Source organism: Scleropages formosus, chromosome 18 (genome assembly GCF_900964775.1).
Source record: "Scleropages formosus chromosome 18, fSclFor1.1, whole genome shotgun sequence".
NCBI classification, from domain to species: Eukaryota; Metazoa; Chordata; class Actinopteri; order Osteoglossiformes; family Osteoglossidae; genus Scleropages; species Scleropages formosus.
In genome coordinates this window covers 24231275-24246371 of record NC_041823.1, presented here as the reverse complement: position 1 = coordinate 24246371, position 15097 = coordinate 24231275, and the positions used below count along the sequence as shown (strand labels likewise).

Sequence of the window (15097 nt, the reverse complement as noted above, 5' to 3'; positions counted from 1 at the left end):
TCTGTTTTTGAACTATCTGGGTTTTGGGGGTTTTTTTTTTTCTCCCCCCCCTCCTCCTTTGCTGTGTTCAGAATTGGGTTCAGTTATGGGCATCTGGATGAGGTTGGTTTTGTGTGTGTGTGTGTGTGTGTGTGTGTGTGTGTGTGTGTGTGTGTGTGTGTGTGTGTGTGTTTTTTGCTGACTGACTCAGTTCAAACAGGAGCCTGGAAAAGATTTCTCTGTGTACTGCTTACCGATACGTTTATGCTTTTCTTGAATGTAAAGACTGGGAATATATTCTTTATTCCTTCTCTTTTATTTTTAACTGCCAGTTACAAGATTTGTTGCATGGTAATTTTGGGTGTGCATAATTCATTTAATTTGTTTGATTATTACTCTGCATGAAGGACACAAGCTGGAGGGGGAGCACTAGTCAGATCCTAGGTGTGCCAACTTGACTTTTTTTGTGCCCCTCTCTTGCGAAGCTAGTGGAAACTTTTAAACCAGCAATGGACCATTAAGGAGAACTTAAACTGCACTGCCTGCACTAGAAGGACATTTCTGATAATAGTATTAATGGAATTTAACGCATCAGAGTGACTTATCTGCTATTGAGATTTTTTTCTTATGGTTTAGTCTAGAATAGTGCATTGATTGCTGGCCAAGTATGAGGTTCCTGAAATTGGGCTTGTGATTGTGGTGAGTGTTTGTGAAAATGTAGGCAAGATTTTTGGCATTGCTGGGAAACTGGGTATTGCCATAGCTGGTCGCTCACTGCTACCCTCCTGGTGTTAGCCCGTAGCCTCCAGCTCAGCCCATGGGAGAGCAGCATTGTGGACCGCTTGATGACCCCCACCCTGTCCTTTTTGGCCCGCAGCCGTAGTGCTGCCAGCGTACTGAGCAATGGCAAGGATGCTCGTGAGTATCTATTTTTCAGCCTACTACTGCACTAAGTCTCAGTTCCTGTCCCTCATTTGACACACAGGAACACTAAGAGGGTATCTACAGTGCTTAGTGCTTACTTTTTTAAAACAAAGTTGTATTAGTATATAATTGTATTAGAATTAGTGATTTACAGCCAGTAAATCAATACATAGATATGACATGATGGTACATTACTTACAGAATTTTTTTTGTTGTCTTCTGGTTTTCTCTGGTTTGCCTACAATCCCTGCCTGCCCCACATTTGAACACCGAGGAACATAACAAAGCCCCTCCCTTTGCCCTTTCCTTCCCTCCTTCTGTCAGATTCTCCTCTGTGTCCTCGCTCTGCGTCTGCCAGCCCCCTCACGGTCTGCAGCCATCACCACCGGCCACAGCACCGGTGCTCTGAGCGCTGGAAAGTGTCCTCCAGCACGCCAGACATCACCCAGCGCCACCGGAGACGGGACTCTGCTCCCGTCAGTCATCAGTCAAGCTGCCGTTTTGTAGTCCACCTGTTGTCTCTTCCTGAGAAGTCTCATTTTGTGGCAATGAAGTGTTGGAATAACATGTTTGCTATATCCACCTCTTCTTTTCAGCTTGATAGGAAAAGCCCTTGTAGTTGTTTTCCAGTGTTCATTACATAAGGTATTTGTATGTCAGCACATATTTAGGGTTTCTAAAGTCTTAAACTCTTAAATCCCGCAGCCGAAACAGGATTAGTGTGAGGCACACAATAGACAGACCAACCAGAACTCTTTACCATGCGACATTAAACAAACTAGCTTCAGGTTGTACTATTGTAACTTTGAATGTTCTGATTTTTATTTTTGTCTGTAGCAGATGGAAAAAAAGAAGAAAGAGAAGAAAGACAAGGAGCGAGAGAATGAGAAAGAACGAAGTGCTATCACCAAGGAGAATGTGCTAAGGAAGCGTCAGTCTCTCCCCAGCTTGAAGCATAGAGCAGAGCCTAGGTAGACCTTTCTGGATCCCCCCTTCTCCACCCCTGCTCCACAGCTACAAGCACAGAACAGATATACTCAATGGCAGCTGTTCTATCATTGTACAATACATTTGTACAGATGGCAATGATACATAAGACATCCTACTTTTCGCCTTGTTTCTTCCTGTGATTAAACCTCAGCCCTGTCTGTAGTAGCCCCATCTTGAGTCCCAGATGACTGTGAATTCCATGTTAGTCAAGTCTGAAACTGCTCCCCAGCGAGCACCCAACTGGGCAATATCCAATGAGAGTTCCACTGCCACTGCATTTGGTGGCTTGTATTGAGCCCAGGCAAAATATCCAGGCCACAGGGTCAACAGTATTTCCTTACCTTATCTAGTGCTGGCTTAGTCCCTGTCCAAGTAGAATGTCTTGCTGACGGAAACGTCCACAGAAGGGATGGCCGTGATGAAAGAACCCGGTGCCAGGGCTGGTGAAAGAAAAGAGCTGTCAAAATTGAGTTTTTTTTTTTATTATTATTTTAATTAATTAATTTTTTTTTATATATATATATATATATATATATATCTACACTTTGTCCAAAGGTCAAACTTGTAAACACGGGCTGCTCATTCAACACATGATCTGGTTTGGTTTAGTCGTTTCCTTCTATTGCCTGTATACACTTATTCATTTAGCATACGCTTTTCTGCAGAGTACCTTACAATGTATAGCTACTTCCAATTATTTACCCATGTCAAGTTCAAGGTTGTTTTTATTGTCATTCTTCTATACAGCTTGTGTACAGTGGAATGAAATGTTGTTTCTTTGGAGACCATGGCGCAACACAGAACATAGCACAAGACAATAAATAAATACACAGGACAGGACGTGGATGTGGGTATGACTGCAATCTGTAGGCAGTTGTGGTGTAGTGTAGTGCTGAGTTAACTGTTCGTCTATGCCAGGTGAGCATTGGGAGGCAGCAGGGTGTTGAGTAGTCTGTCTGCCTCGGAAGAAACTGTTGCGGAGTCTGCTGATGGTGGCTTGGATGCTCTTCTACCTCCTGCCAGATGGCAACAGGGAGAAGAGTCTATGAGAAGGGTGAGAGGGGTCATCCACAATGCTGGTGGCCTTGCGGATGCAGCGGTTTTTGTATGTTGAGTCGATGGTGAGAAGAGGAATGCCAATGATCTTTTTAGCTGTTTTTACCACTCGCTATAGGGTCTTGCGGTCGGAGACTGCACAGTTCCCATACTACACGGTGAGACAGCTGGTCAAGATGCTCTCTATCGTCCCTCTGTAGAAGGTGGTGAGGATGGGAGGGGGGAGTTTGGCTATCTTCAGTCTCCATAAGAAGTGGAGATGCTGCTGGTCCTTCTTGGCTAGACAGGTGGTGTTCAGGGTCCAGGAGAGGTCCTCTATCATGTGCACACCAAGAAACTTGGAGCTTTTGACTCTCTCCACAGTTGTTTCATTGATGTGCAGAGGTGAGTGGTATGCTCAGGTCCTCCTGAAGTCAACAATTATCTCTTTAGTCTTAACATTTAGAGATAGATTGTTGTCTTTACACCATTCTGCAAGCTGGTTCACCTCCTCTCTGTATGCTGACTCATCATTGTTGCTGATGAGGCCCACAACTGTAGTGTCGTCAACAAACTTGATATGATTTGAACTGTACTTTGCAGCACAGTTATGAGTCAGTAGGGTAAACAGCACTGGACTGAGCACACAGCCCTGGGGAGCACCGGTGTTCAGCATGGTGGTGCTGGAGGTGGAGTTGCTGATCCTGACAGACTGTGGTCTCCCAGTCAAAAAGTCCAGGATCCAGTTGCAGAGGGAGGTAGTCAGACCCAGCAGGCTCAGCTTTGTAATTGGTTTCTGAGGGATGATTGTGTTGAATGCTGTCTGAAGTCAATGAACAGCATATTTACATTTACATAGTTGTCCTTTTTGTCTAGATGGGTCAGGGAAAGGTGGATGGTAGCAGATATGGAATCTTCTGTTGAACAGTTGGGCGGTAAGCATACCGGAATGGGTCCAGTGTGGTGGGAAGACTGCTCTTTATGTGTTTCGTGACTAGCCGCTCGAAGCACTTCATGATGATAGGTGTGAGTGCAACCGGTCGGTAGTCATTCAGACAGGACACCGATGATTTCTTTGGCACGGAGTTGATTGTGGTCGTCTTGAAGCACACAGAGACAACTGCCTGGCTCAGGGAAATGTTGAAGATGTCTATGAAGACATCTGCAAGCTGAAAAGCACATTCCCTGAGTACCCGGCCAGGTATGTTGTCAGGACCCACAGCTTTCTGTGGGTTGACTTTGGAAAGAGTCTTCCTGACATCTGCTGCAGACAGACAAAGTACCCGGTCGGTGGGAGTTGGGGTGGCCTTACCTGCTGGCATGTTGTTCTATGCTTTGAACCATGCATAGAAATCATTCAACGTGTCTGGGAGCGAGGGGTCGCCAAAGTAAATACCTTGCTCATGGGTACTGCAGCTGGAGGTGAGATTTCACCTTTAAATCCAAAGGCAGCAGCTCTAAGCACTATACAATCAGCTACCTCCATTTATTTAGAGTTGTTAATTTATAGTTCTTGTTCTGACTGGAAGAGAAGTGTAAATAACCTGCCTAAAGATGCTTTCCTTCTGCTTCAGTGCGTGCTTTGCCTTACCAAGAGAGCTTTGGTTATTGAGATTTTAATTTTTGGGGGGGATTTCACCCTTCTTGTATTTTTACATTTTCTTGTAAATTTTTGACCAGACATTTTACAGATCTGTATTTTGAACTGACAGATGGAAGGTGATGTATGTTTGAGGAAAATGATTTGGTATTCTTGTTATATTAAACTCGTGTTCTTTTGGCAATTACTTCATGCCTGACTGCAGATCTCACCGTTTTTTTGCCCAGCACCAGCTCTCTATTTAAGCACCGGCCTGCCTCTCCTGTCAACCCCAAGGCCCGACCCTCCTCTCCAAGTTCTGCTGTGTCCCCAAAGCCCCCTTCCACCTGTGGGACCCAGACCAGTGCTAAGGTGCGCTCCAAGAGGTCCCAGACCCCAGCTAGGGTGGAGCCCCGGACAGCCTCACCAATTAGTGTGGACAAAGCCCGGGAATCACGTCGACCTGCCACCCCTGAGGAGGCTAAGAGTAAGCTAAATTGCCTTGCATTCTATTACCGGAAGCACTGGTTCACCTTGATTCTTTGACTCGTTAAATAATATTGAACTTGGAGAATAGCATGTGCATAATGAAAGATGATCTGTGTATGTAACTAAATAAACTGAAAGTTATAAATTGATTGTGTACAAGACATAAGATAAAAATGTCCTATTTCTTCACAGACCCTGTGGGGCTTGTGGATTTATAACTGTATATTCTGCTGTCAGTTTGATTATTACCCATGTTGGCTAAGCCACTGGGTGCTTACCCACATGTTTCCATACCCACATGTTCCCATACCCACCTGTAAAGGCTTCTGTGTACTAAGTTATCCAGTTCTCTGTTGTGTCTCTCAGTGCTACATGTGTTTTACTTTTAAAAACATTCTTTTATGAGGAAGAAGTGCACAGAACAGCAGAGGTGGATGGTGGTGCACCGGCGCTAATAATTACCCATCTAAGTTGTCTTTGTAAACACTGCAGTATGGGATGTTGCTGGAGAAGGGTAATGCCCTAATTACCAGCTTCCAGCTGAAGAGTACCCTTGAATAATGCTCAAGTTATAGTCTTTACAGGAAATGGTGGTGTGTGCCTTTGACTTTACCCTTTAGTTGGTTATAGAGCTCAATTTTTTTTTGCTTTGTATAGCATTTAAGCAGAGTTACTTCAGAAACCTCAGAATGAAAATATGATCTCAAAATGCTGCTAATGATAAAATCTAATTTGGTCGGAAATAGACTGAGAAAAGACAAAGCTTTTAGTCTCACCTTGCCAGATGTTTAATTGTTGACAAAGGCAGTATTTGTCTTTTTCCTCAGGTCCTGCAGTCCCATCCATTGTAGTCTCATCTGCTCCTGCGACACCACCTTCTCTGAGCAAGCCAACAATAGTAACGGCTGCCCCGGAACACACAGCCCAGGTGTCGGTCGCATCCCCATCAGGCAAGCCAACGGCGGGCACCACTGACCCAGAGGAGGCAGCTCGCATCTTGGCAGAGAAACGCCGCCAGGCTCGCGAGCAGCGTGAGCGAGAAGAGCAGGAGCGGCGTGAGCAAGAGAAAAGAGAGAGGTCAGTGACAACACACAAGCATATACATCTCAATACATGTCCTTTTCACATGTCCTTTGATTTATGACATTCAGCAGTGATTCTTTTGTTTGCTTCTGCTAAGGTTTGGATAAAAGGCCATGGAAGAGCCTCTGGCTGCGCAGTTAATCCCCATACTCTCTTGGAACATATTGTGACTGTCTCACCAGTGCTCAAAGGGAACAGTGCAACCCTTTTGTCCAAATGTGTTCTAGAAGATATGTAGCTCCACTCATGACAGCTTCAGTAGCCACTGAAAGAGATCTACAGGGTGCCATCACCTCACCCTCCCCCCCCTTGCTGGTGCTGTCATAGTTGCATTTGCTTCTTGTGCATTACATTGCAATTCACAAGTGGTTACATTTTGGTTCAGCTGTTACCAAAAGGAGCTATTGACTGAAATTGTCTACTTTGTGTATTTTGAGACATTTCAGGCTGTACGTTGTGTAGTCAGATTGAATTTGCTGCCAAAATATATTTCTCCATGAAAGGTACTTCTGTTTTCATGTCAGAAACCAAATCCTGCTGTATTGCTTGAAAATAAGCCCCTAGTTTTTACTGATTTTTTTTTTTGGTTCATGGACCCAAATTCAATGGCCTCAATGGAGTTTACTGTGAACTTTTACTTGCAAGTGCTATCAGTTATGTAATATGTAATAGTTTGCTGATGCATGGGAATGTTTTCTCTCTGTGTTGATTCCTGTCTTTCAGTGCATATATGCATGCATGCTTGCGTGTGTATGTGTGAGTGTATACCAGTGAGTTATGCTAACGGCATGTATGGGTTACCACATGAGAACTGCTAGGAAGCCACATCTTAGCTGTTGTTAGAAAATTGGATTCCTTGCTTTAGCTGTCTTCATCTAAACCAAATTATAATGTCTGAATTATCACGTGCTTTTTTTGGTACAAGGTGTCAGTAACATCACTAGCAACTGTCACAATGTCTAAAGTGGCTCTCTGCCCTCTCCCCTGGCCAGAGTGTTACGTGAAGAGCGCAAGACACGGGAGGCCCAGGAGCGGCAACAACGGGAGGAGGAGGCACAGCGCATGCTGGAAGACCAGCGAAGACGGGATGAGGAGCAGCGGCTGCAGGAGGAGAAGGAGGCGCAGGAGAAGGCACGTGTTGAGCAGGAGGAGAATGAAAGGCTGCAGAAACAGGTGACTGTGGAGCTCCTTCCTGCTCAAAGTGGAAAAATTACACTGGCCCTGGTTTTCTAAGAAAAAGTTTGGCTACTGAGGTGGTTGGGATTCTGCGGGGTCCAGGGGGATTCTATGAGCAGCCGTTCGCTGAGCAACGGTGCGGTCTGTCAAACTATGAAGTCCTGGAACAGGAGGAAAAGAGGGTTCAAATGCAAACAAATGAACCTCTCTTGATAACTTGACTCCACTGTTCTTTCACACAAATCTGTGAGCATGCAAATATCTAGCCACGTTACATCACTTTGCTGAAGTGAAGGTCTTTTTTATTTTAAGGTTGTGCTACATTAGTGTATGGTGCAGTACATAGCCTGTCACCACTGCCATCGGTCCTGTCGTATTACGCTGCTGTCTTATTTAACACCTTTGCCTGAAATAGCTGAGGTGTTTTTGAAAAGAATAGCAGAGTCTGAAGCACTGTGAATCAGAGAAGTACTTGTTTTCCATGTATGTGGGCGGTGTGTCTAAATTGCAGGGTGTGTATTGTGTGCTGAGCTTGTCAGTTCCTCATGAGTGCTGGCACAGCCTGTGATTTTCCACTACTTCCACCTAGTGGTGAACTTTTTATCTACAGACATAGTACTTTTCCTCTTCAGATTCCAGTCACTATATTTTTAATTTGGAAAGAATTTTCAGTTTAAAGCTATGGTGATACTAACTTGAAATTCAGGGAACGAAAGCATCATAGTATTTTTCTTCCCACACAGTGCATCTAGCTTGACCACTGTCAGTAGTGAGAAGGCCTTTACTAAGACCTTCTGGCCAACATAATTTGTAACCTATATTTTGAGACTCAGCCACTGTTGGATAATGTAGTTTTGTTTTAACCATGCACCAGAGGGAAGAGGCTGAGGCCAAGGCCAAGGAAGAAGCCCAGCGACAGCGTTTGGAGAGAGAAAAACACTTCCAGAAGGAGGAACAGGAGCGCCTGGAAAGGAAGAAGGTATGAATTACATTCCTAAACAAAGAAAAAGCCAGGTTTCTAAAAACTTGTTCAAGTTGGTTGCGATGGACACACCAAGATGTAGCATCTTGACCGTCATATCTACTTACCTTAAGTTCTGACCAATGGTGATCTACTCCTGCTTTTAGATATCTTTTTAGGTCATCTTGCAAAAGATCATTTAGGTCATCTTGCAAAATCAAAGCTTACAAAGATTAGTGTGCCATGGACCATTAAAGGGGTTGGTTCACTGGTTGTGTTGTGCCTCCCTTGGGCTATATTCGTGTCAACATTAATTTTGTTCAGGAAAAAGTCGTACTGCGTCTTGTGTCCCATCAATGCTTCCTTCTTGATTCTGTATCTTTCTCACGATAATCCCAAAGACCAGCTTAAGAAGTTATGCGTTTTTAATGTTCGTAAAGCCTGTCGAGGTAGGCCTTTGTGCAGTCACTCTTATGTAACAACTGGTGTTTCCCTATGCTCTGCTGTCAGAGAGCCCAGGCCTCTGCACTTAAGGAGCTTGCTATGGGTAATGGCACCGCAAACCCTGTTTCCTCACTGCAGCCTCTATGTCTTTTCTTTATAGCGTCTTGAGGAGATCATGAAGAGAACCCGCAAGACGGATGCTGGAGAGAAGGTAAGCATTTTATTTTGAAACATCTTACTGCTGTTATGGATTTCTTGTGGTGACCCTGTATGTCTTACCAAAGGCTGTTTTTAGAATTTTACACTGTACCCCTTCTCTCACTGCAGAAAGATTCCAAGTCGCCATCCCCAGCACAGGCCATTAGCAAAAATGCCAAAACAGATCAAGGAAGCAGTAAAGGTGAGCTGCATACTTAGTTTATCCTTAATTAGAAACTGTAATGTACAGTTCCCTTTGCAAATGGCTTGTCCAGACAGAGGCTGTTGTTTTCAAGTACTTATCAGGGACAGTTGTTTACACTTTTTTCAGACACAATTGTTTTTTTTACTTAGCGAACATGAAAGGTTGAGTAAGATTCTGCGTTGTTTTTTACAGTGAGAATAATGAGGTTTTGGTTGTTTCCAAACCTGTTTAGAGATGAGCATGAATTAAATGTGAGTCACAAGCTCTTGGGCTGGTTGGGACCACGGAGAATAGAGGCATTCGCTACAGCCTCGCTGCCCCAGGACTCTCTGTACCTCACGCAGACTCTGTTTTCCCAGTCTCTTTGGAGCTTCTTTAGAGAGAAGTTTCCCCTTTAGTTGGTGCCTTCCACATTCAATAGAGGAAGTTGCATCATCACTTCCCAGGGCTTTGTGGGTTTTGGTCAGAACTTAGGTGGTGGTCTGGGAAAGGCTTGACGGGTAGTCTCCAAAGACTAAAAACAGACTTTGTGTACCTGAGCTTCAGTTCATTAGACACATAGGTGCACATGGCCTGCTTTGTTTTTCATTGCCATTTGTTGCTCCCCCTTCATTTTTGCCTAAATGATCGAGGCCCGTTAAACCGGGTGGGTGACACTGGGGTGGTTTAGCAAGTGTCTCTCTGGTAAGAAAACACTGGGTGTACTTGGTGATGAATGGGCCTGGTGATTAGAATGATTGAAACTCTGTTAATCCCAGCACTTAATTCAGTTTTTTTGCAGCAGCAGCAGTATATAATATACAACATATGTCCACACAAACAAACACATATCGAAAAGACAGATACATAAGCAAATAAGTTATGCAGATGTATATGTTTGGCAGGTAAATAAGTGTATTTACACAATAGAGAGCAGAGTGGAATGTGGTCGTGCAAGGTGGATTGAGATTTGCACATTGTCTGGTTTTTAGTCAGGATGTCAGTCGGAGGAATCGGGGCTGAAGTATCCAAGTCACAGCTGCAGATAATTTTGGTCATGAGAAACCCAGGAAGGAAAATCTCAGTAAATTCCACTGTGCAGTAACTGTGTGCTGGGGTTGTCCTGCAGCTTTGCTCTGCTTCAGAGATTTTGGGAGACATCCTTTGTACTGCCACTTTTAAATGTAATTGTTTCACAAAGTGTATCAGTTTGTGAACATGCCCTATAAAAAGAATGAGCAAAATTTTACTTTTTGTAAAGAAAATGTTTATTTACTAATGATAATAAATAGTTACCTGTTAATCAGATATGTCTGGTGAAGCACAAATCTGGCAGTCATCATCTGCGTGTTGATTGATAAATTAACTGAAAATGCATATTGTTTCCAGCATCCGCTGACTACCAGCCAGGTCCAGAGGCAACACTGGCCAACAAGGACACAGTTGAGGTGCAGCAACAAGACAGCTTCCAGGAGAGGTAAATGGGAAGTTTTCATGAATTCCTTGCAGTTTTCTTGGATGCAAAGGACAGATTTTGTGGACCAATCAGTGTTTGTTGATGGTCTGTATAGTTAACACCTCCGATTACCTAAAATGATTGTCACATCTGACTGTTGTCCTGTGTCACATGTCTGATCTCAGCGTCCCTGTGGTGAACGGTGTGCAGCTGGCCAAGCATGAGAATGGCCTATCTGCCAAAGGCCAGTCCACCGATTTCGAGGAGATCATTCAGCTGTCGAACCATGGCAACACTGAGAGCCGGGATAATACAGGGGGTGGCACTTCCCCAGAGTCAATTCTAGTCTTTGAAACTGGGGAACCCTTCCTGAAGAAGGCAGGCTCCATTAAACCTCAGCATGTTGCAGGTACTGGCACATAGCAGTGAAAAGAAGTCCTTGAAAGATACAGTAAAAGTCAAAGGTTTAAGTACATTTGGACACAACAGGCAGCACCTGTATGGGACAAACTGCTGTAGAAGAGTGAAATCAGAGCAACCCACAAGTGCTGTACATCTCTGCAAATTGCTGCAGAAGAGCCGGAAAGACATGTCAACTCATTTCCTGCTCAAACTTATTAACCCGTGCCTTGGAGGAAGTTTTCAGTCAGTGTACTTAATCCTTTGACCTACTTCTATAAATTTGAAAGGAGCATTGGATTTGGTATTTTTAGGTTGTTGACACTTGAGTCCAGTGCTTTCGCTACATACTTTTTAATCCCAAGACATGTTGTTTTAATACAGAGGTAAATAAAAGGGCAAGTTGTCTTCCTTCTTTTATCATAGCAGTATTTTTATGCTTTCCAAATGTCCACTTAGTGCACAAAGTTAAATTACTGATAGAGGTAAGCTCTTCACATTCCATGCTGTTATGGTTGCATGTAATGATAGCAGAATACATCAGCTGCAACTCAGACATCCCTTGGGTTGTGTATAACACAAAGAATAGTTAATAGTTAAATGCACTGACCTAGGTGAGCCCAAAGAAAGGTGAAAGTCCTCATAAAGCGTGTCACTGCCTTTATGGGAGACCTACATCTAGGGTCTCATTCAGAGCAACACCCCATACTAACACATCTGCATTTGTAAGTGTGCCTGAACAAGACCTGAATATCAGCTACATGAATGAGACTGTTCCTCTTGAGTATCTGTTTTATTTCACACATTTGTTTCCCAATGGCATGCCTATGCATAGCTACAGTATGTCTGTGCACCGCCATCAGACTGCCGTACAATTGATGTTAAGTGAAACAGTTTAGGTCACTGTGAGGAATGTGTTTTCAAAAAAAAAAAAAAAATCTCACCAATTATTAGAGATAAGCCAGGGTCCAAAGCTTGGATTCCTTTGCTTGGTATTTGGAGTGATGATTAACTATCTAATCAGAATATTAATCATTGTAATCCCAAAATAAGCACAGCTTCTGTGCCCTGGAGCAAAACTGTGAATTGCTCTTTTTAATATTTAACTATGTACATGGGTGGTCTGCAGTAGTGATTTGTTGCAGTCCAGATGAGTACTTTCTGCTGTAAAGTAAATACAACAGTAATTGTCTCAGAATGAGTGGGTTCTTGCTTTTCCAGTCACACATATTGACATTTGCCGTTGCTTCCTCATTCAGAGGTGCTGTGAGGCACTGCAGCCAACCGCCTCCATGCCAGTGGCCGAGAGGAGAGACTCCGCATTATGCTACAAAACGACACTGAGACTGCTTGCCTCTACATACACCGCCGTAATAAGCAGGGAAAAGAGTAAGAATTACTGCGACTCTGATCAACAAAAACAAAACAGCAACAAGAAACATCAGTGTTTGTCTATTTCGCCACACGTTACAGTGCAAAGGTGTTATGTTTTATCTGAAATATCACATGCCAATTTTTTTCATGCACCTTAAAGGACTGACAGCATCATCCATTGTAGAAAATCTGAGACCAGAAAATAAACAATATTTGACTATTATTGTTATGAGTTTGGCAAAGGAGTGTGTTGTTTTGTCTTTAATTTAGTTATTTAACTTGAAGAGAAATGTAACTACTGGGTACATTGTGTATGTGAATAATGTAAATGAGGCTCCCACTGTTGTCCCTAACTGGGGAAGATCTGTGGAATAAAGGTTTATGAAAGGACACTTGTGTGCTCTTTCACTGAGAACCTGGAAGTGTGGCAGTTATGAGACCTAGTTGTGATGTTATGCTGAAAACAAGACATTTGTGCAATGTAACTTTTCTTACTTGAAATAATGTAATTGATTCATCCATTTATTATCAGTATTCTGTCCAGTACAGGGTCACTGTGGTCCTAGAAACCCAGGGTTTGAGGTAAGGGCAATTTAAAGTCTTCAATCCACCTGAAACATATCTTTGAACTGCCACAGCAATCCCACATTAACACAAGGAGAACATGCGAAATGCACAGATCGAGCTGACTTCAAACCAATGTCCAAAGAAAGCAGGCATCGTGAAAAAGCAGCACTACCTGCTGAAACATGTCACTGTTGAATGTAGTTGAGGTTTACTGTAATTTGCTGACTCATTTGGAGGCCACTATAGGAATCTTGCCACTACAGGTTTGACAGATGTATGTATTGTGCACATTCCACCCTCTTCATTTTAAATGTTTATCCAAAACTGAAATAACACTGAAAGACTATAAAAAAAAAAACTTGTGAATTCCAACCAATATTCAGTAATATTGCTGCAATAATTGGCAGCATATGTTCCTTCAAATGCAAACTGTCTTTACAATTTTCAACCCCTTTATTTTTGGTTTCAGACACTTCACATTGGCTGGAGGTACACTCTAATTTTAGCATAAAGGAATATTAACAGCAAAACCGTTTCTGTTGCAGAGGGAGCCTGAGGAAAATGTGTTGCAGTTTATCAAAAAATTGAATAGGGGGAGCTAGAAAGGGGGATCTGTGGTAAATGTGCTGTACACAATGTAAAAAGTGTGTCACCTGGAAATTGAAAAATCTCAAGCTTTGTTATATTTCTGTGCAAGGAGGTTCTAGTTACAAGATGAAATATAAATATACCTTAAATGTGTTGGTTAAGTGTTTGTATTACTGTCAGTTAAACACATTTACATTTATTTATAGAGTGTCAGTGACCCATTGTAAGTAGTGTATCTAGCAGTGGAAGTCACCTTAGTGAATGAGGTTTGTGGGCTGACAACACTAGAGTTCATTAGAAGTCACTTTGGAGAATAGCATCTGCTAAATAAATGTTTAAAAAAAAAAAAAAATGTCTATTTTTCAAGTGTCTTTTTGTAAACTTGTACAATGGTTTTTCAGTACAGGCTAACAGACAATTGTAAAAATGGCACATAAAACATTAAAATAAGTGTAAAATATTAAAATGCAGATTTAGACTATTTTATTTTCAAATGGCTTGAATTTACCCAGGAACAGTGTGAAAGAATGAGATTTTCTTGGGTTCAGTAAGGGTAGGAATTCACTAACTGGGAATTAACATGAATGTTTTACTTCCTTTGTGCCACAAAAGAAAGACATGTTGAGTTGGTTTCCTGCCTGCTTTGTGGCTGGTGTAAAGGGAATAGAGGAGGGGGACGGGCAGGGTACAGAGTCTTCTTTTGTCTCGACTCAAGTGAAGTGTGGTTTTAGAATGTGTGAGGTTGGGTAGTGCCCTGTGCCATTTTTGTATATATTTTGGATGAAAATGACACACCCTGATTTCTGCTGTTGTTGGCAGGTGAAAGCGTGCTTGATCATGCTGCAAAAAATGGTACCTGCTGACACATTGCTCCCCACCCCAGTTGCTCTGGCTTGGTCCTAATTTATCCGGTGCCCTTTGAGTTGAGAGGGGAGCTGTAATTGTATATCTTAGTGGGCCTGCACCCAGGCCAAGAGGGGAGCGTGCAGACACAGGCACAGCAGGCGCCGGTGGCCTGTGAGCTCCGAAGCGAGTTAAAGGGGTGCTCCTGCAGCTGTGGCTCCACATTTCCCTCAGGTAGAGGCAAAACTGCAAACAAAGCATCCGCTCCAAGTTTGCTTGAGACAGATCCTGGTCAGAGCCAGATGTTAGAAATAAGAAGCTTTCTTGTGCTGTGTTTGAAGTAATGGCCTGTGGGTGTTTCTGTCTTGGATGCGGTGCCGGTACAGATGTGCAGGAAGTCCACAGAAAGTACACATGAATGGTCATTTGAATTATTTATCCAGAAGGTCTTTCCAGAAAACATTTAGACGCGCTGTGCCCATCTGAATCTACATCTGTCAATGTCCGCCTGCAGCTCTACACCGACTGCCTTCCCCACAGTAGCAAAGGTCTGTAGGGATTATTGCCAGGACCTGTAGTCCTGGGGCTTGTGGTGCTTCAATAAGCGCTTTCTCATTGTGCCTAATCATGTTATGCACTCAGGTGAACTAATTCTTTCCCCAGCTGAATTAATTTAGCAGTTTGAAGAAAGCTGTACAATAAGCACCAGGACCCATGGATGTGTGTGGAGATGAGCGCTTGCTGGAAGCGGCACAGCACAGGGGACATGGATCACCTGTCAGCCCCTGGCTTCTTGTTACCCTGGGAGTCACGCGTGGGGGGAAAGTG

At 43.2% G+C, this 15097-nt stretch overlaps 1 protein-coding gene across 6 annotated transcripts in view; it reads left to right on the top strand.

The window, feature by feature from the left end:
* Nucleotides 1–12661, top strand: part of map7d1a (MAP7 domain containing 1a) — a 61398-nt gene extending 48737 nt beyond the window's left edge. For 4 of the 6 annotated variants that reach the window (XM_018726995.2, XM_018726994.2, XM_018726996.2 and 1 more), the window contains 12 exons: nucleotides 775–897; nucleotides 1228–1379; nucleotides 1741–1874; nucleotides 4756–4994; nucleotides 5824–6073; nucleotides 7072–7252; nucleotides 8130–8234; nucleotides 8821–8871; nucleotides 8988–9060; nucleotides 10432–10519; nucleotides 10684–10907; nucleotides 12157–12661. In XM_018726995.2, the coding sequence (XP_018582511.1) occupies nucleotides 775–897; nucleotides 1228–1379; nucleotides 1741–1874; nucleotides 4756–4994; nucleotides 5824–6073; nucleotides 7072–7252; nucleotides 8130–8234; nucleotides 8821–8871; nucleotides 8988–9060; nucleotides 10432–10519; nucleotides 10684–10907; nucleotides 12157–12167 (1631 nt within the window). In that variant the 3' untranslated portion in view covers nucleotides 12168–12661. The remainder of the gene's footprint in view (nucleotides 1–774; nucleotides 898–1227; nucleotides 1380–1740; nucleotides 1875–4755; nucleotides 4995–5823; nucleotides 6074–7071; nucleotides 7253–8129; nucleotides 8235–8820; nucleotides 8872–8987; nucleotides 9061–10431; nucleotides 10520–10683; nucleotides 10908–12156) is intronic. The other 2 variants (XM_018726997.2, XM_018726993.2) reach the window with 1 other exon arrangement.
* The last annotated feature ends 2436 nt before the right edge of the window (nucleotides 12662–15097 follow it).